We start from the raw sequence: 22,178 nt of genomic DNA, 5'->3' as shown, positions 1-22,178 counted from the left end.
CAATGTCTTGAAAGTAGCAAATGCTTCAAATTTTTAAGCATGTTGTCAAAATTGAGTCTGAAAGCAGATGGCTATTACTGAACTGGTTACAAGACTATTACTGGAAAATTTATCCTTATAGGAGTTTTAAAAACTGGCTTCTCTAGATATACCACCTACAAATCATGGCAATTTGGAAGAAATATACTTCTTACTTTTCCCTCAATCTTTCATGTATTGTCTGAAAAAATATTTTCAGAACATTAAATTTAAATAGAAAAATGCCATAAAATGCAATAAACCTAACAATGAAATAGACTGAGCACACACTGACAATTCAAAAGTAATAATTAAATATCTAGTTGGATTATCATTATGGAAAAGTCAATCAAGTGCTTATTGAGGTTCCAAAAAGATTTAGTATAATTCAAGATGATCAAGATATAACAGAGACTACCATGCAATATTTAACCATCAAAAAATATAGATAATTTATCTACAGAGTTATGGTAAAGGGATATTAGAGGAAGGGTCAAGGGGTGCAAAAAATATGTTGTGAAATAGGTAGAACAATCTAAGTCACTTATCAAGGGATTACTTGATCTTCAGGTGGGTTATTTAAAAAATATCAAGGAAAGGAATGCAAACAACCTGACTCAAAAGTCGAACAGACATTTCTGCAAAACAGATATACAAATGGCCAAAAAGGTACATGAAAAGATGCTCAACATCACTAATCATTAAGAAATGAAAACTAAAAGATATCACCTCCCGCTCTCCCATTAAGATAACTTACTATCAAAAACAAAACAAAAGTGTTGGTGAGATTACAGAAAATCTGTAACCCTTGTGCACTTTTGGTGGGAATATTAAATAGTGCAGTGGCTATGGAAAGTGGCATGGCAGTTCTTCAAAAATTAAAAATAGAATTACTACTTGATCTACCGATCCCACTTCCAGTTAAATAGACACACACAAAAATGAAAGCAGGAACTTGAAAAGATATTTGAACAACCACGTTCATAGCAGCATTATTCACAATGGCCACGTGAAAAAACAAAATGTGGTATATAAATACAATAGGATGGTACTCAGCTTAAAAAGGAAGAAAATTCTGACATGTTTGACAAAATTTACAAAATGTAAAAACATTATGCTAAATAAAATGAGCCAGTAACAAAAGAATACTGTATAGTTTCTTAGAGTAATCAAGTTCAGAAAAAAATAATGTTGGAAAAAGTAAGTAGAATGGTAGAAAATAGAATGGTGGTTTCCAGCAGTTGGGAGAGGGAATTACTGCTTAGTGGGGAGATTTTCAGTTTGGGGAGATGAAAAAGTTGGAGACAGATCATGGGGATGGTTTTATAACAAAGTTAATGTGTTTAATGCCACCAAATTGCACACTTAAAAACAGCAAATTTTGTGTTATACATACATTACCATAACTTGAAAAAAAATGTTGAAATGTCAAAGAACATGATGAAATTTTTAACTATTTATGTTCAAACGCACTCAAGATTCCAAACTGTCAAGTTTTACTGCTTTGGGCTAAAATTGTACAAATTCAGTACAGAAACACTGGCTATTACTGCTTGCAAGCTTTGATTGCAATTGTTTGGCACATGAACTTAATTTTTATGATATTATGTGCCTCATTAATATAAAACCAAATTGTAAGTATATAAATATAACTAAAAAGATAATCAACAGCAGTTGAACAGTGTCTATTTCTTGTATATTTAAATCTACTGACAATGAGTACCACAAAGGCACTTATAATATTTCCTATTATGATTACTTGAAAACTAGCTAAATTTTGGATCCATGTTAAAGTAGATAAATAGTAATTATGCAGATAGACCAATCTAATTATTACTTGACAAAGGCAATCCACTTTTAAATAATATTTTTTAAAATATGAAGGCTGTGGAGAAAAATAAATTATGAATCACATTGAAGAACTTACTTTTTTCACCTTGATGTGTTGTTATCTCTTGCAGTTTGCTTTGTAGTTTCTAAGAGGTAAAAAAGAATACAGGCAGTAATAAGAACATTTTACATTTCATTCTACCACAAATCTGAATTAACATATTTTATAGGAAAGAAATAGTAAAGCTATAAAGAATAGTCCCTTACTGTCATTCAAAAATGAATACTTGTGCATATAGTTAGCAATATGGCAAGGAACCCAAAAGATCAAGTTACCACTTATTCTGTCCTTGTCTGCTTTTCTTATAACACATCATTGCCACTGACATTCTTTGGGCATAGTAATGAGGATTAGGATTTATCCATGCTCAGGATTAGGGTATAAAAATTCATACTGGATTATGAGAAAAAGGGATGAATTGGATGGATGGGAACACAAAGGAAATGACAAGTCTACTCCAGAGCATAAGGCACAGCCTTGGGTGTGATTTCTCCCAAATGTGCAGTCATAGTACCCACTGCTCTACTGAATTCTAGATCCTTAGACACCTTTAACTCATACTGCAGAGGCTTCTTAAAACCCTTTTGAGCCTGATCCCTAATATATCCCTTCTACTTCAAATTTGCTCCTTTCCTTGGGGTCCCTTCAAGATCCCAAATGACAGAATCTTAAATCACAGAATTTTAGCTTATAACTAGAATCATTATTCACTATTTCACCTCATTCATCTCATATCACAATCAGATGATCTATAAGTTCTCAAATCTAGGCCCTCTTCTTTCCATTACCTAGGTCAAGTGCTTGTTGACTCATATCTGTGCTACTGCAAGTATTCTCTGCTTTCAGTGTTTCCTCTCCCTTCTCTGCATCTCACCACCCCCACCTCCCACCTCTTCTCCCAGTCACCAAAGCAGTTTCTATAAAACAAAAAAGTAAGTGCTAGAGTCTGTAAACAAGTCAAGATGGCGCCTGGCATTTTGCAGAGGGAGTGGTTTGTGAAGTAACGCCAGCGAGCCATTAAGTGTGGAGATTCCTTATTGGTTGACTGCTGTATCTAGTTTATGTTAATTAAGATAAGCTGTATGGAATGTATATATACCTCTCCTCTCCTACAATAAACGGCTCCCACTCCTGCTGTATCAATGTACACAAGTTGCTCGTCACCCCCTGGTTATTTTGCTGCAGCCGGGCTGCAGCAGTAAGTTCCCTGCTTCACAATTCTTTAGTGTGTCCTATAAAGTCTGTTCAAACCTAGACCTAGACTTTGTTTCTGCCTATATATTGTATAGTTGAAATCTAGGTAAGTTGTGATCATTCTCGTAGTGGCTCACATTTTGTTGTTGTTGTTGTTCTTAAGGTTTTACAAATGGTGGTAATGGTCCCCTGCCCAGTTCTCCTGCCTCTCCTTCCCCTATTCATGCCAAGAATACTTTTTAAAATTTTTTATTAGTACTGAGGAATGAACCCAGGGACACTTAACCACTCAGCCACATCCCCAGCTCTTTTTAATATTTTATTTAGAGACGGTCTCACTTAATTGCTTAGGAACTTGCTAAATTGCTGAGGCTGGCTTTGAAATCACAATCCTCCTGCCTCAGCTTCCTGAGTCACTGGGATTATAGGTATGTGCCATTGCACCTGCTCTGCTAGGAATACTTTTTACTTATTTGTTTATACTAGCTTTATAGTGTCAACAAATAAATTACAAGGAAAAAAAGGTAATTTATAGATTAAAAGAAATCAAGAGACTATATTAAGCTTTTGAGGGGTGTTCTTCCTGGCATGTTTTAGAATCAAATAAACTAGGAGCCAACATGGGTCATTTTTTTGATATAAATAGGACCTCCTTATTATATTCCTAGCTGAATGAAAATATATTAAAAAAAATGAGGGAACTTTCTGGAGTGAAGATAATGTTCTCTATCTTGATAAAGACTTCAGTTAGACAAATGCATGCATTTGTCAAAAACTTATCAAATGGTACACTTAAAAGTTGCATTTTCATTGTATATAAATGTTATGTTTTTTTGCAAAGTACCACAAAGAAATACTGAACTGCACTTAATGATATGCATGATTAAAATATTCAGGGGTAAAATGTACTTTTGTCTGCAACATATCTTGAAATATAAGAAATTAAGATGGACTAATGAATGCATTGAGATAGAAAGAAATAGGACAAAACAAATGCAGCAAATGTTACCTCCAGCATTATTAGAAAGGCACCATGAATATCTCCTTTCTTTTCCAATAAATAAGCAGTGACTTCATGGAGTTGATACTTTTGAGTAATCTAGGAAAAAAGAAAAGATACATATTTTTATTCAAAAATCTTATTTGTGAAGTGGAAAGATCTATTAAAGATGGGGAAAAATCCACTATAATATATAAGACATGCAAACCTTGGTATATGCTGTTTTGCAAATATTTGTGCAAATATTTGATTTTTGTGTCTTATAACGGTCCATTGGCTGTTTTAATTGGACCAAGTATATTCATTTTTTCACATTTATTTAAAAAAATTATTACACACGTGCATAGTCACCAGAGAAAAACATATACATATAAATAATAATAATATAAACTAGAAATTCATCAAGTTTAATTCTAAACAAAATATTCAGAATGAAATAACTGTAAAAATACTATACACTAACTTACGGAATCCCCATAAAAATAAACTGGGAATATCTAATCAGAAAAAAAAGAAAGAAGTAGGGCTGGGGTTATGACTCAGTAGAAGAGCACTTGCCTGGCACATGTGAGGCACTGGGTTTGATAAATAAAAATAAAAGTACTGTGCCCATCTAAACAACTAAAACAACAACAACAACAACAAAATAAGCTAAGAAGATAAAAGAAAAATAAAAGAAAATGCTAGAAAGCAAAAAATAGAGAGGTTTAACAAACTCAGACTTAGCTTCTTTAAAAAGAGTAATAGGAAAAAAAAATCTTCCTAGAAGAAAAAGGCAAGAATAACAAATTAACAGGTTAACAGATTAAAGAAGAAAAACATCTGAACATCTCAATAAATATAAAAAAGTATTAGGTAAATATGCAGCACTCATTAATGACAAAAAAAAAAAAGACAAAATACCTGTACCCAAACTGGAAACAGAACTTTCTTAATAAAGGTTATCTATCAAAACCCTATAATATAAAATGCATTTTTAAAGCTGCATTTGATGTAAAGTATTAGATATAATCCCTTTTAAATTAGGACAAGGTTAAAAGATACACTATCACTGCTTCTACTCAACAATATCATTGAACTCCTAAATATCTGATAAGAGAAAGAAAAAAAGTGTAAGACAGGAATGAGAATAACAAAACTGCCATTCCTCTTAAATAATATTATTGTTATAAAAGATCTAAAAACTATTTGAACTAAAAAAATTCAGCCTGACTGCTACGTGTAATATAAGGCAAAAAACTAGTCACACTGTAATACTATAGTAGCAAACAATAAAAAATGTCATTTAAAAAAATTTCCTTGTACCATGTTAACAAAAGCTATAAAGCATCTAGGAATAATTTAACAAGACATGTATAAGAACCTTATGTAAAAGTTACGAAACCTCACCAAAAGGTAAAAGAGGCATTTTACATGGCTTAAATGTAAAAAATTAATACTATAGAGATGTTAATTCTCTAAATTAATCTATAAATTCAGTATATTTTTAAATCAAAATTCCAGAAGGATATTTTTTAAAAAGGAACTTGATAAGGTGATTGCTACTTTGATGTGGAATAGCCAAAGTATTTTAAAGAAAAAGAATTGGAGGCAAAAATCCTTTTCCAAATAATAAGCCTTATTATAAAGTTATATAAACTAAAATATGTTGGCATAGGTACAGGGAATGACAAAGGACCAAAGGAACAGAAGACAACTCAGAGATTCATGCACATTTGACAGTTTGCTATATAGCAGTATGGCTTTGGAAATCAACGAGGAAAGGTTCATAAAATGCCACATGAACCATTAGCCATCATGTGGGGAGAATAAGAGAGAAATCTCTCTTTTGATCAGCCTACAAAAATATATTTCAGATGGATTTAAAGCCTAAAATGTAAGAATCTAAATTATAAAACTTAAATAAGATAAATTCTTAGTGCCATTGAAATACGAATGGAAATAAGATACATAAACACAAATGTAAACCTTAAAGGAGATGGATAAACTAAAATGGAAGTCACTAAAAAACAAGTTAAAAGATGTGCTACAACAGATTAGAAGAAGACATCTCCAACACATAAAATTATCAAATCCGTGATCCAGAAATTAGGAAGAACCTCTATAACTGAGTAAGAGTAAAAAACTCAATAGAAAAATAAATAAATAAGATGACTTAAGAATCATAAATATATTGCAAGATATCCAATATCATAAGTAATCAATAATCTCTATCACTCTGGCAAAAATTAAGAAGTCTATAAGTATTAGGAATGTTCAAGGATGTGAGAAAATAGCAAATGTCAAACAGTGCTGATAAGAACAGAAACAGGAATTCAGCTGGGCAATATCAGTAGAATTAAGCTATCTATAATCTAAACAATCCCCTTTCCATGAAGAGTACTTTGAAAAATCTCACATGGGTACAAGAAGACATGTAAAGGAAGTGCACTGTGGCTCTGTTCATACTAGTAAAAAAATGAAAAAAATCCTAAATACGTATCAACAGAGAAATAAACTGGTATATTCACTTCATAGATAATGACCATTAAGATAAATAAAGTACATCTGCATGTATATAAATGAGTTAATTTTTAAAAAGTGAAAAAAAAATTGCAATAGGATTTGCACTATGGATGACACTGGTAGTATAAATTTTAAAAACATATAAAACTGTACCATGTATTTTATAGGCATATACATATATAGGGGAAAGATGAAAATCATGGACTGAAAGGATAAACACCACCTTTAGGCTGGTGATGACCTCAGAAGAGAAGAGGGAAAGAGAAAAAAGATTGCTTCCTTTTTAAAAAAAAGTTTTATTAGTGTTTTATAGTTTATACATAATAATGGGGCCATTTTGATATATTTATAAATGCATATAATAGGGCTTGCTCCATTCTAACTAGGGTGAAATGAAATCCCCATGTAGTTTTCTTTTTCCTCATTCCCTCCCCTCTTCCCTGTCCCTTCTTCCCTTCCACTGCTATACTGGTCTTCCCTCTATTTATTTAATGTTTTTCTTGATTGGCCTTTTATAGACATACACAAAAGTAGAATTCACTATGGTATATTTATATATGTACATAGCAAATTTTTTAAATTTTATTCTACAGTTCCTCCCTTTTCCTATTGTTCTACCCTCCCCCTAAATCCCTTTCCTCTACTCTATTTTTGTGGGATCTGCTCCCCCTCATACACACACTTTTCCCATTACATTACGCTAGCTTTGTATCTCCCTGATTGCTAAAGATATTAATCATTTTTTCATATATTTGTTGGCCATTCGTATTTCTTCTTTTGAGAAATATCTATTTAAATCTTTTGCCTATTTATTGAGTAGGTTATTAGTTTTTTTGGTGTAAAGTTTTTTGAGTTCTTTCTATTCTGGTTATTAATTCCCTGTGGGAAGACTAGCTGACAAATATTTTTTTGTAAGACTCCTAAAGCTCAAGAAATAAAACCAAGAATCAATAAGTGGGATGGCATTAAATTAAAAAGCTTCTGTACAGCAAAGGAAAAAAGAATGTGAAGAGAGAGCCTACAGAATGAGAGAAAATCTTTGCCAGCTACCCTTTGCTTTATTTTTAGAATAAACATGACAACAAAGATCTGAAGCCAGCCTGACAAAACGTTAAAAAAATATAAAACTGAGTTAGTGGATATATACATATTTGATATTTTGCACATTTCTAAATATTTGAAACATTTTATAAATATTTTTTAAAAGTATGTGGGCAGTTCAGGAGATAATGCAGAAAATACCAGTTTCTGTTGATAGCAAGAGAAAAGAGATGCTAGCTGGGCATGCTGGCACACTTCTGTAATCTCAGTGGCTGGGGAGGCTGAAGCAGGAGGATCTCAAGTTCAAAGCCAGCCTAGCAACTTAGTGAGACCCTAAGCAACTCAGCGAGACCCTGTCTCTAAATACAATACCCAAAAGGGCAGGAATGTGGCTCAGTGGTTAAATGCCCCTGGGTTCAATCCCCAGTACCCTGCCCTAAAAAAAAAAAAAAAAAAAAAAAGAAGTAAGGAACAGAGGGAGGGAGGAAGAAAGAGAGAGAGGCTATTTTGTAATAACTTTCAAATGGGGAACACCTCTAATGTTGTATTATTGCATTGATATGTGTGTGGGTACAAATGCACATGCGCGCTCGTGCACGCGCACACACACATACACTCATTTGGAAACAGTAGAAAATATGGGAAGTGAATCAAAACAATGAAGAGTTAAAGTTAAAGCTACTGGATTGCTATTTAACCTACTCAGTTTTATGGTTCAACATGACTCTCATCATCACTATCTGAATACAACAGCTTGGTCTTTTCCTTTTAATATTTAGTACTGAATCCTTTTTATAGGCTTATTGTGTTAGCCAGAATTTCTATAAAGCTAGATTCAAAACAGGGATGAAAACACGTTGTTTCTGATTTTAACAGAATGAATAGGAAAGCAGTTCATCACAATTATTGCATGCAAGGGGTTAGACTATCCAGGTTCAACTTCAGGCACTACCACTTACTAGCTCTCAGCTTCTATAATAACTTCATATTTGAGTTTCCCTTTGCTTGCCTGGAAAATAGAAAAGTTGACTCCTGTCTGTTGTATGCTGTTGGCATGTACAAAACTTACCTGAATAGTTTCTTCTAGGCGGTAGCACTCAAGGACTTGCAGTGTCTCTATGACTTGGTTTGGGTTGAACTGACACAAAAGCTCAATAAACTGCTCTGTAATACAGGGAGATATTTGCAGCAATTCTTGATTTACATGAATACCTTCCCTGAAAACAAAAGGCAAGAGAGTACTAAATTTAGCATTACTTAATTGCACTTTATAATTAAAGGATACAGGCAAAAAGTGTTTTAAGTTGAAACCAAGACTTCCTTCTGGTCAGGTAAAAGTGTGGATTCAAAGTCTCAATGTAACTAGTATTATCTGGATAAACTATACAGTACATTAGATACATGCTAAATAGAAATATTTCTCAGTTTATACTGAATAATTAAGGAAAAGAAATTCAGTTTTAAGTCATACCAAAAGTTATACTTTGATCTAAAAGAAAGAGACTCCAGTCAGTCTAAACAATTTGACCCATGAGTAACTTAAATCTCACCAACTGTCATTACTATCTTTCTCTCACACTACCAATCCCACCATGTTGTATTACTTCTTTATCTATTTTCTCTAAGGCAACAAATTCTATGAGGGCAGGCATCTTGTAGCTTCTGACTTACGAATTTTCAAAGTCAATCAGTGCCTAGCATATAGTAAGGGCTAATGTTCTTGTTTACTGTTAAAAGTGAGGTATAATAGGTATACCATATTTATAGGTTAATTTGCCTTGTATTCCAACTATTCACAAAGCACACCATTCATAAGGCTTACCCCAAAGCTTTGGTAGTAGTAGTTTTACCATGCCAGGCACTCAACTCCTGGTGGCCAAAAGGAACTATTCAGGAAATTAGTTTCTGCTCATTGAATATCTAAGAATTTTCTTTCTAGCTTCAAAAGAAGTCAGTTCTGGGGATAGGGTTGTGGCTCAGCGGTAGAGTGCTCGCCATGCACATGCGAGGCCTGGGTTCGATCCTCAGTACCAAATAAAAATAAATAAATAAAATAAGGGTACTATGTCCAACTACAACTATATATATATACATATACATATATGTATATGTATATATGTTATATATGTCAGTTACTTCTTAGAGTTCTATCTTCTCTTCAGAATTCCTAAACCAAAGCTCCATATGTAAAGAAATGGAATAGGGTTAATAAGAAAAAAATGAATGCAAGGGAAACAAGACTTCTGAAAAAAAGACAGTTGTTGTCTAAAGCAGTAGTTTCCAGCTTTTCTCATATCATGACATATAGAAAATGTTGACATTGTACGGCTCATACAAGTGAAATAAGATTACTCATAGGGTACTCCCAGGGGACCCTCTGTCTTGGGAGCTGAGGTTTCAGTCTCTAAACACACTTGCAATCGTCACAATGTGGGAATCTCTGCATTCCAGAGAAAAGGATTTGGATTTGATAAGTATTCTATAAATGATGGTAAGCAGCACTCTTCTTATTACTAATAAGAGGCTTGAGTTACAGAAAGAGGGATTACATTCAGACATAGGGAATCTTTCCTAACTTATTAGCTCAGTGATAGTCAGTCTTGATCAGAAGTCAGAGATGAACTTTCTGCTGCTTGAGGCTTTCAATTCTTGCTGAGGGGGTGGTGGACAGCAGACTATGTCCTGCTCTGAGTTATTCCATGTTGTTTAGAACAGTACCTTTCAGGCTGTGCCCTGCCCTACATTACTCCATTTTATAAAGCAGCAGTTTGCCCTGAGCTACTTCATTTTGACTACAAGTGCTAAGGCAGAACGACTTGATAACTCATCTAGGCAAATACACAGAATAACCTCAGCTGCACAGCACAAGTACAATTGATAAATAAATTAACTGTACTACTAAAAATTACCAAACGGACCCAGATGCATAATTGTATCAATTCCACATCAGGGAAACCAGGCCTATAAGTCCAATCACTGGACACACCATACCACCAAATGATGCTGAGGTAGATAAGAATTTTGGGATATAGAGAAAGATACTGAGTCTCAAAAGAGAAGCACCCATGAACCACTGCAATGCAAAACAATCAACTCCTGAGCAACCAAGCTCATACTTGGCTCATGTCCTTGCCCACAAAAGTAACATGATGAGAGGATAATGTGAAAGTGTAGGGGAAACTGGTACAAAATTGTGTAACTACACCCTAAGTCCTCCTCTAGTTCAGCTTCTAGCTACTGTCCCTCTATCAATATTAACATCCCAGACCAAGGGATTGCAGCTTGTCACAGTTGAGATGGACTGCTTTCTCCCTGAATGTATTCCTTGCTTTACTACAAAGGCTTCTCAATTTCAAAATAGCTCTTTTAAATAAATCTGTGCCTCTAACTGGTATGTCCTTAGATGATTTTTTTTTTTTTTTTTTTTTTTTGGTACTGGGGATTGAACCCAGTGGTACTTAACCATTGAGCCACAACCCCAAACTCCTTTCTGTTTTTTATTTAGAGACAGCTGTCTCGCTGAGTTGCTTAGGACCTCACTAAGTTGCTGAGACTGGCTTTGAACTTGCGATCCCCCAGCTTCAGGCTCCTGACTGCTGGGATTACAGGCATGCACCACTGTGCCTAGCTCTTAAATTTATTTCTGCAATGTCTGTCAAGAACTCCACTTGTCCTGAGTTGAGGTCCCTGCCCCCCATCACGGTGGAACTCCCCAGATCACTTCTGGTGCAAACCCCTCATTTGAAATACATAAAAGAAGAGACACCTAAGAGAGCAGTACAGCATCACACACCAACTTGTCATCAGACCATTTGGTGAACACATCCTGAGAGTGACAGGTCAGGAACTACTGACTCTGTCCTAGTAGCTTTAGCTCAGCTCCATAGCCATGCTTGATGTGGCCCACTTTGAAACTGCCTGCCGCCAGGGCACTCACCTTGAACAAATTCTGAATTCTGGACAATTCCTCACCTGGAACAAGTTCTGTGGCTGGAACCCGGAATCATATCTGACCATGTACAGATGACTGTTTGCATTTGTGTCTGCTCTCTGCCTTTGCTCCTAGTAGGGGCTTCTTGAAACCCTGTGCTTGCTTAACTTTTTCAGTCTTTCTGTAACCTATATATTTTTGTGTAAAGTGTGATGTGACTTGAATGTTATAGATATTAATAATTAAGATTGGAATGAAATAAAAGAACTTTTGAATGCCCTGCTCACAGCTACCAAGGGAACCATGAAAACTCAGTGAATTAAAGCCAATAAAATTGATGTAGCCTGTGAATTTATTGTTATTCTATAAATTCTGACATTGTGGAAAGACACAAACTTATCTGGTCTACTTTAATGGCATAAATTGCTCATGATATGGGCAAATTCAGTATTTCCAAAGTTGACTATAAATTCCAAAGATAAAGTTTTCAGTTGAAAAAAAAATTTTGTTGCTGTTGTATCTCAACAGCTGCCTTTCATATAGAATTTTTTTTAAAGTGACTGACTATTCTCTACCTTTTGGGGGGTGGTGGTGGTAACGGGAGATTGAACCCATCAACATTCTACCATTGAGCTACATTCCCATCCCCTTTTTATTTTTTCTTTTGAGACAGAGTCTCACCAAATTGCTGAGGCTCATCTTGAACTTGTGATCCTCTGAGCTGCTGGGATTACAGGTATGCATCACTGCACCCAGCAGTGCCTAGCTATTCTCTATATATATCATCACCTAAATTCTTACAATATAACTTGAAAATTATCTGTTTAAGTGCTTGTATCCCCAACTATACTATGAGCTCCATAAAAGCAATGACCATGCTGCATTCATTATTATTTCCTCAGCATTAGCACAGCATTCCCCAGCATCTTGGCATATAACAGTGCTCAGAAAATGCATGTAAATGTAAATAAACTGACAGGAAACAGTGCACTGGACTGCCTTCCAAACAGAGGGAAACAACAGAGGGGTGAGAATTACAGGGACTAAGTCTACTAGCTCCACAGATAGCTAGGAACAAATTCTATTAGAAAACTCTAGATGAAGAAATTTTCTAAAAGATACACATGGTAAATCCAGTTTTTTATGATGTGGGACTTTGACGTTGTTGCGTAATAAGAAATACATACTTGGTCTCTGTCCTTGGTTTTGAGCACATGGAAGTTAAAACCTTTGGGAACTCCAAAGTAGTAAGTATCTTTTTTTTTATGCTAATGAGATGATTGGTGGCTACAGACTCCAGGATAGCCTCTGGATAGGGGTCTAGTTGCCAGGGGAACAAACCATGTGGTCAGAGGTTGGAACTTTCAGTTCCACTACCCACTCATCTCTGGGGAGATAGAGGAGTTCAAAGTTGCATGTATCAACAATGGCCAATGAGTTAATCAATCATGCCTACATAATAAAGCATCCATAAGAACCCAAAAGGAAGGGGGTTTGGAGTGCTTCCAGAATGCTGAGTATGTGGAGATTCTTGTAGTAGTGAGAGGTCCTGGAAACTCTTGCATCTTCCCACATGCCCTGCCCTGTGCATCTCTTCCACCTCACTTTGCTTTTCTATCCTTTGTAATATTCTTCCTAATAAACTGGACATGTTAAGTAAGGTGTCTTCCTGAGTTCTGTGAGTTCTCCTAGTAAATTAATCAAGTAAGGGGTCATAGGAATCCCAATTTATAGCCAGACAGTCAGAAGCACAGGTAACAATCGAGAGCTTGTGATCAGCATCTGAAGTGGGAGCAGTTTCGTGAACTGAGTCCTTAACCCCAGGAATATGACACTAACCACAGCAGACAATGGAGAATTGAGTTAGACTGAAGTTGGTATCCAACTGCTCGCTTTATATGTGAAGGAATCTCTCCAATATGTTTTTATGACAAAGCAATTTGTTTTTTTCTTATGTCTTCTTGGAGTGACATGTTTGTGTACCAAAAATGCTATTAGGCAGAGGAAAACAGGAATGTTAACCAACGTGCCTCCACATTTGGGTAAGCCAGTATACTTTCCAGATGTTTGTGCCAAATTGGTGGTGTTATTAGTATTTTATCTATATCAGATTTCTGTTAATATGTCTTATAAATGCAAGACTATGGAACAAATTAAGATTAGACATAAGCACCTGCTGATGAATCACAGTACTTAATTCTTCTCAGAACATTTATTGACAAAACCATTTATAAAAGCAGAAGATGTGGATATGCATCAAACCAAGAAAATCATTCTAATGAATAGATTTTGATACATTCATTTATGAGGGAAATAATGTGGCTGATGGGAAATGATTAGGCAATATCAACATAATCAAAACTTCAATAAATAAGCTGTAGTATTAATAAATTTACATTATTTCTGCCTACTGCTTATAAATCCTGCACATAAACATGATCTGTTATATTCACTTGCCAAAGCTATCTCTATTAGTCTTCTATTAGCTACCATTTATGCTACGTACATACTACTAATATCAGTGGCTGTCAAAATTATGACTTTTAGACCTAAACCTCATCTACTATTTGGGGAATCTATTTTAACAATCTCATTGGCTATAAAGGTAAACTTACATGTATATAAAAACATATACATGCTTTCTTTTGTCAGTTTTAAAAGAAAACACACATATGCCTTGTGACACATGTGCACCTGAGCATACACAACCCCCATGTACTCTGAAATTCAGGTTTAAAAATATATTCTGTTATCCAGGATATGAAAATCATTTTAAATTATAACCTTGAACATCAGACCATTTCTAGGGAAGGATAAAAATATAAGTATTTTACAACTTAAATTAATATGATTCTAAAACTAAAATTCTGACTTCCTAACATTTGTCATGGAAAACAAATGTGTTGGGGTGAAAAGGGCTTGTTCAGTGCCCCCTCCTGTCTAAAAACTGCACACATGCAGTCCAGCCCAAGCTCTTCTTCCATATCACTAGGGAGGGAAATTTCTCTCTCTGTACTTGTTTAGACAATTTAGGCCACTTTAGCTTAGCCTAAATCCTATCTGCTTCAGCACCCTACTCATTCCCATACATCCAGTCCTTGAGCATACAAAGGACCACTCAGTCCCTTTTAGATTAAGAACTTAACTATATCACTCACAATACATGAAAATAAAGAAAACTATTTTTTCTGTAGCTTTCATTCAAATCAAGTTGTTTCACAAGGTCTGTAGGCTGAGCTTTCAGCTTCTCAAGCACATTTTATATTAAAATTGCCATAATGTAATCCTGTGCCAGCTGAATAAAACATACACAAGTGTGCCGATCTGCCTAAAAAATACTTAAAATGTGATTTTACAGAAGGCAAAGACAACACGTAGAAAATTTATATGAAACATAAAAAACTCGGTAATGCTTACAACCTGCTAAGCAACTGTCTTAGATGGAAATATATACTCTGACAATAAGAAATCCAATGACATCCTTTGGTCCCTTACTGTCCATGATGACCCTTCATCTTGTGAACAGTTGCCAGAAGTCCCTTAGATAGGAGCAGCTACAATCCCTTATAAACTTTTATGAGGCACAGACCGAAGCAGACAAGCACATGATTCCATCTGATAGCAAAGATTCTGCCACACCAAACTAATGCAACAGTAGATCTAAGAGAGTTGGCTTCAAGGGATTTTGGTCATTTCTCATTTCCTGGTTTGACTAATCAAGTGGCAAAATGTACTTCTTCAAAAGTTAATAAAATTTTTGTTATTCCTCTGACATTCATGAAAAAGAAAGTATTGTTTCGATTATTCTCCTGAACAGGCAGGAAGAACAGACTTCATAAGCTAAGAAATATAAAAACTTGATGACTTTAGACAACCATTTATTTTCATAAATATATCAGGTAGAGAGAGTATTTGGATCATTCCAATGCTATATAGATTTCAATTAAAAATGCACAGTGGTGCTGGTTGTATAACTTGGGGTTCAATCTCCAAAACCAGAAACACCCATAGGGTAACTAAAATTTTTCCAAAGTACTATAATAAGTAATGATAATAATAATTTCTGTAGTCATTTTCATCATGTATATTTTTCCTAATGTAAAGTTCTCCTTACTACAAAAATCTGCTAGTCATCACATTCACAAGGGTTGTCTGGCCCAAGTTGAGAAAGACTGGAAATATATAGGCAGTGGCATCTTTAACATAATACCTAAACTGGTATACTTCCAGGGTTAGGTGAGAAATTTGATACCAAACTCTTCCTCAGGTCAAAGTTGGAAATGAAAGACATACATAAGAGGCAATTCTGTGACCCTATCTTTAAACCAAACAAATTCCAGAAGTGGTTTTGGAACTGATGCTAGGGCAGACTATTATACATTATTATGATGACCACATAAAACTGCACATAAACCAAACAAAGACTTTTGGTTTCTGGTCTGGCATGTAAATAATCATTCCATGCTCACACGAAGAATGCTGAAGTGAAAAATCAACAACACTTCTTAGCTCCATCCAAGAATTAGGGCAAGGGCAAATTGTTGTCCTCCAAACTAGAAAAAGACAGAGAGGTTGGTACAGAGAATCACACCTTATTGGAACATAAGTGTGGGAGCAGATACTGTGGCTTCTGGAGTCAGAATGGGGTAGGGAAATTTAAAATTGTCATTGACAAATTAATGAAGGTCCATCATAGACAAATTTGAAAGTTAAAAATTCCAGGGGGTTCAGTCTTTGGAGGGTTCCCACACTTCTGGAGTTTAGCCCCCTTCCCCCTGAGAACCACCGTGTTCTTACTGTAAAGATCAGAGAAAAAAAAATATCTCCTGTTTCTAGCTGGGGAAGGGGGAAAGTAGACATTTTGAAACATGCCCACAGCATTTTGTTCTTCTCAAAAACACATGATGAATTCTGTTTTCCCCCAAATCCATAAACTGAAGTATAACTCTCAGTATCTCAAAATGTGACATCATTTGGAAATAGTCTTTGCAGTTGTAATTAACAGGATAAATTAGGATAAGGTCACACTGGGGCAGAGTTGGTCCTTAATCCAACATGGCAATGTCCTTATAAGAAGGGAAAATGACACAGACACACACAGGGGGAATTCTGGTTTAGATGAAGGCCAAGATCAGTGTGGTGCTTCTCAGAGTCTAGGAGTGCCAGATTGCAGCAATCCACCAGAAGCTGGGGGAGAGGCACAGAACAGAACTTCCTTGCAGCCTTGGGTAGGAAAGAATCCTGCCAACAACTTGATCTCATACTTGCAGCATCCAGAACTGAGAAACAATAAGTTTCTGTTGTTTAAGTCATTCAGTTTGAGGTACTTTGTTAAGGCAGCCTGAGCAAACTAATACACCTGCCCTCGAGGAAAAGTATTTTATCAGAGTCTGAGTGGGGTTTTATCAGAGTCTAATTAACCTGGGGAAGCAAAATAGGCAACTAGAGTCCCTGTCTCACTTCAGTAGGTGGGGTAGAGGGTGTAACATATGCTTAATGGGAATAGGAAGGAAAGGAAAGAAGAAAGATTTAAAACAATGACAGTTTTCCAAAAATTAATGACAGAAAACAAAACACAGATCCAAGAAACTCAAAGAACACCACGCAGAATAAATATATATATATAAAAAAATCCACCCCCGGTCTTATTACATTTGAACTGCAGAAAAAGAAAATCTTAGCAGAGGCTGGTCACAGGGAAGGAGGTACATGGAATACCTTCCCTACCTTACCTGTAGAGGAGCAAAGATGAAAATTACAACAGACTTCTCTTCAAAAATCATGCAAAGAAGAGGTGAGTAGAATGAAATATTTCAAGTATTTAAAGAAACAATATCCCATCATCCTAGAATTTTGCATCCAGCAAAACTGTCTCTCAAAAGTGAAAAAAAAAAAAAATGCTTGCTCAGACAAAGAAAAATTGGAAGGAATGTGTTGCTTTTAGACCTGTCTTGCAAGAAATGTGCCTTACAAGAAGGAAAGTGATATAGAGCAGAAACTTGAATCTACATAAAGAAATGAAGAGGATTAGAGAAGGCATAGTGAACATAAAAAAAATCTTTCATTTTTCTTATTCTTAACTGACCTACTAGATAATGGTTTGTTTGAAAGAATAGCGATAATGCATCCAGTGATTGTACATGGAAAAGTGAAATGAATGACAGTTATAAGGGATGGCAGGGAAGAATTGAGAAGACTTTATTATAAGGTATTTGTACTACCCATGAAATGCTACAGTAGTATTTGTAATTGAACTTGGATGAATTATAATGTGTACTTCTAACAAAGAACAAGCACTAAAAAGGTTAAAAAAAAGTGTAAGCTTTTATGTTGAGATTAAAAAATGAATTCATAGAAAATGTCCAACTGAAACCAAAGAAGGCAGATAATGAGTGAAAGAAAAAGAGAGACAAAATACACTAGCAATGAATAGAAAAGAGTAACATACATAACAGTATGTATGACACAAGGTACCTTAAAACATGTTGTTTGCGTTGCAAAATAGGGTAATATATTTGGAAATACTATTTAAGTAAAAATAAAGCAAATATTTTTTTAAAGAGAGAGAGAGAGAGAGAGAGAGAGAGAGAGAGAGAGAGAGAGAGAGAATTTTAATATTTATTTTTTAATTTTCGGCGGACACAATATCTTTGTTTGTATGTGGTGCTGAGGATTGAACCCAGGCCGCACGCATGCCAGGCGAGCACGCTACCGCTTGAGTCACATCCCCAGCCCTAAAGCAAATATTTTTGAAATTTTAATATATAGCACTTACATGCCAGTTTTCATTGTATCAGAAATTTGAAAAGCAAAGAACCCTTCCAAAGTACCAACAACTACTCTCATTTTTATTATTAACTTAAACTAATTTATGGGGGAAAAGAACAAAGTGATCATTAAGATATCTATGTTTCTACATATTCTCTTTCTATTATTCAATCACACAAACAGTATGTAGCATACTATTAAATGTTACATATTTTTATTTTTAAATTCACATTGCTATGTTTGCCAATTTGGTATTCAATTAAGTTTACATATTAGTGTTTAATTGGCCACTTTCCATAACCCCCCTTTTAAAAATAACTTTTTCTATTATAAATGTTAATATAGATATTTTAGTATTACTTTTTAATTTCAAAGTATTTCCTTAAAACATATTTTCCAAAATGGAATCACTGGATCAAAGCACATAGCTTTATAACTTTTAAAAGATAGGTAAATTGCTCTCAAGAAAACAAAAATGGACAGAGGGAGGAACATGTATTCAGAGGAGGAATGACAATATGTATCCTAAGAGCAAGTAGTTCAGAACTGCTGAGGAACAAAGGAGAAAAGGATGGAAGACAATGAAGCTGGACAGGCAGGCCTGAACCAATCAAGAAGGGCCTGTGCAGTTCCTTAGCCCATTTTTGATTGGGTTATTTGTTTTTTTGGTGTTAAGCTTTTGCAAATCAAAACTACTCTAATGTTTATATATCCTGGAGACTAGTGCTCTATCTGAGGTGTATGTGGTAAATATTTTTTCCCATTCTGTAGGCTCTCTCAATACATTATTGATTGTTTCCTTTGCCGAGAAGAAGTTTTTTTAGTTTGAATCCATTCCATTTATTGGTTCTTATTTTATTTCTTGTGCTTTAGGAGCCTTATTAAGGAAGTCAGGTCCTAAACCAACATGATGAAGGTTTGGGCCTACTTTTCCTTCTATTAGGCAGGCACAGGGTCTCTGTTCTAGTGTCTAAGTCTTTGATACACCTTTGAATTGATTTTTGTACAGGATGACAGAGGTTTAATTTCATTTTACTACCTGTAGATTTCCAGTTTTCCCAGCACCATTTGTTAAACAGGCTATCTTTTCTCCAGTATATATTTTTGGTGTCTTTTTCTAGCATGAAATAACCATATTTATGTGGGTTAGTCTCTGTGTCTTCTATTTTGTATCATTGGTCTACATGACTATTTAGGTACCAATACCATGCCATTTTTGTTACTATTGCTCTAACAGTATAGTTTAAAGTCTGGTATTGTGATGCCTCTTGCTTCACTCTTCTTGCTGTAGATAGCTTTGGCTATTCTGGGTCTCTTATTTACAGAAGAAAAAAATCCAATTTATCAACAAACATATGAAGAAGGGTTCATCATCTGTAGCAATTAGAGAAATGCAAAACAAAACTACTCTAAAATTTCATCTCACTCTAGTCAGCATGGCAATTATCAAGACTACAAGCAATGATAAGTATTGGTGAGAATGTGGGGAAAAAAGGTACACTCATACATTGCTGGTAGGACTGAAAACTGGTGCAACTACTGTGGAAAGCAGTATGGAGATTCCTCAGAAAACTTGGAATGAAAACTCCATTTGACCCAGCTATCCTACTCCTTAGTTTATACACAAAGGACTTAAATCAGCATACTACAGTGATGCAGCCACATCAATATTTATAACAGCTCAATTCACAGTAGATAAACTATGGAACCAACCTAGATTCCCTTCAACAAACGAATGGATAAGAAAATGTGGTACATATACACAATGGAATATTATTCAGCCTTAAAGAAGAATGAAATTATGGCATCTGAAGGCAAATGGGTAAAACTGGAGAATATCATGCTAAGTGAAATAAACTAATCCCAAAAAAACTGAAAGCCAAATGTTTTCTCTGATAAGCAGATGCTAATCCATAGTAGGGTGGGGGAGTAGGGAAGAATGAAGGAACTTTGGTTTGTGTAGAGGGTAGTGAGGGGATGGGTGGGGGTTTGGGGATGGGAAGGATGGTAGAATGAGACAAGACATTATTACCCTATATACATGTATGATTACACTACTGGAGTGACTCTGCACCATGTACAGCCAGAGGAAGAAGTTGTGTTCCATTTGTGTACAATATGTCAAAATGCATTCTATTGTCATGTATATCTAATTAGAATTGAAAAAAAAAAAAAGAAGGGCCTGTACAACAATAGTTTGGATCTCACTTTGGGTAATAGAAAATGAAAGAACTGTGAGAAGGGAGGGGGACATTATCATTATTTGCTTGTTGAAAACGGAAGTAGCAGCATTAGTAAGGCTGGATGGGAAACCAGCTACAAAAACCAGGAGAGATGCTGAGTGCTTGAAACTGGACACTGTAGGTGTAGACAAGAGGAGGATTCACATGTGAGAGATACACAAAAGACAGTTTATAGATTTTGAGGAGTGGCTCTATGTGGTGTGGCTGAGAAGGCTAAGTAGCAATGAGTCAAGAAAGTGAAAATATGATCATCACTTTTGGCACTGAAGACACTGATCATTACTCCCTCAAGACACACTATAATTGCCTGCTTACTCCTCCATTAGAATGTCAATGCTCTAAAGGCAGAGCCTTTATTCACCTTTTTATCTCCCACGCCAGCCACAGTACTTAGTATGCTGTGGTTATTCCCAAATTAAATAAAATAGATGGGTAGATGACACCATTTACTAAGACATAAAATAAAGGAGAGGAGACAGGTTTGGGTTAGAAAAACTGATTACGAACATCAACCTCACAATAAATAACTACTAAATGAAGGAATCAAGAAATAAATGCATATACACAAGGTGGAACGAGGAGGGAGAATTACCTGATGTTAGGTAGAATTTCAGCTTCTAATAAAATACTAACAAAAATCTGATATCGACAAGGAAAACTGACCAAGCTGACAATCACCTTGGCCATTGAAGGCACTCAATGAAGAAGGAATGTGTTTTAATATGTTAATGTTCATGAACATTTATAATGTTACAATCTTTCATCTTAATTTTGAAATATGTTATTTAACACAGAGGGGTGATATCTTCAAAATGTTCCTTCCATTCATAAAGATCCATAGTAATACTGACAGATTAAACTAAATTCCAGTGTATAACCATTTCCATAATCTATATTTTGCTTTTTGGCAAAGTTACTCATTTTCTTAGCAAAGTTCAATGTTTATTTTATTTTGATTAAAGACTTAAAAATACAATGTGACATTTTATGTGGTTTTTTTTCCCCTTCAAAAAAATAGTAATACATATTTCAGAGGCCTCCAGGACTTTGTTAACAAAGGCTAAATTGACATTACCAGGAATATCACACTGATAATATTTTGAATATAAATATATTTTCAAGTTCTCTTTATTCTTATACAGCTCAAGGCCTCACAAAACACATCAGCATCCTTTTGTATTATCCTTTAGGCATGCCCACTGCACAACGGGCCTGCATCTGGATGTGAGAATATCCAAACTGTAAGAATTGGTGGCCAGCGGGAGCACAGGGAGTGGGGGGTGGAGTAGGCCTCTGTTCACCAGCTGTCCAAAGGACAGAACTGGAAGAGGATGCAAATCCTTTCTCCCAAGCTGTTGGCCTCAATTCAAGCAAGTAATTTGTTTCTGGAGGATTAACCCCATCTCCCTGCAAAACTATTTAATCTTTCCATGTATAGATGCCACCAATACTTCAAGTCATTCTGGTGATGCAATTATTATATAACAAAGATAACTTAAAGAAATTGGATAAAGAAACAAATATATACATATGAATTTAACTGGGTGATTTGTTACTTTAAAAATGTTGTTGACAAAATGAAAAACT

At 35.2% G+C, this 22,178-nt stretch overlaps 1 protein-coding gene across 4 annotated transcripts in view; it reads right to left on the bottom strand.

Moving 5' to 3' along the window:
• The window catches only part of Vps8 (VPS8 subunit of CORVET complex), a 247,054-nt gene that overhangs the window by 85,684 nt on the left and 139,192 nt on the right, over nucleotides 1-22,178 (bottom strand). For all 4 annotated transcript variants that reach the window (XM_076868965.2, XM_076868966.2, XM_076868967.2 and 1 more), the window contains exons 36-38: nucleotides 8,719-8,866; nucleotides 4,113-4,202; nucleotides 1,946-1,994 (exon numbers count right to left, since the gene is read on the bottom strand). In XM_076868965.2, coding sequence (XP_076725080.1) covers nucleotides 1,946-1,994; nucleotides 4,113-4,202; nucleotides 8,719-8,866 — 287 coding nt within the window. The remainder of the gene's footprint in view (nucleotides 1-1,945; nucleotides 1,995-4,112; nucleotides 4,203-8,718; nucleotides 8,867-22,178) is intronic.

Source organism: Callospermophilus lateralis, chromosome 10 (genome assembly GCF_048772815.1).
Source record: "Callospermophilus lateralis isolate mCalLat2 chromosome 10, mCalLat2.hap1, whole genome shotgun sequence".
Classification (NCBI taxonomy): domain Eukaryota; kingdom Metazoa; phylum Chordata; class Mammalia; order Rodentia; family Sciuridae; genus Callospermophilus; species Callospermophilus lateralis.
Note: the sequence above shows the minus strand (reverse complement) of the source record. Positions and strands in the feature narration are given on the sequence as shown.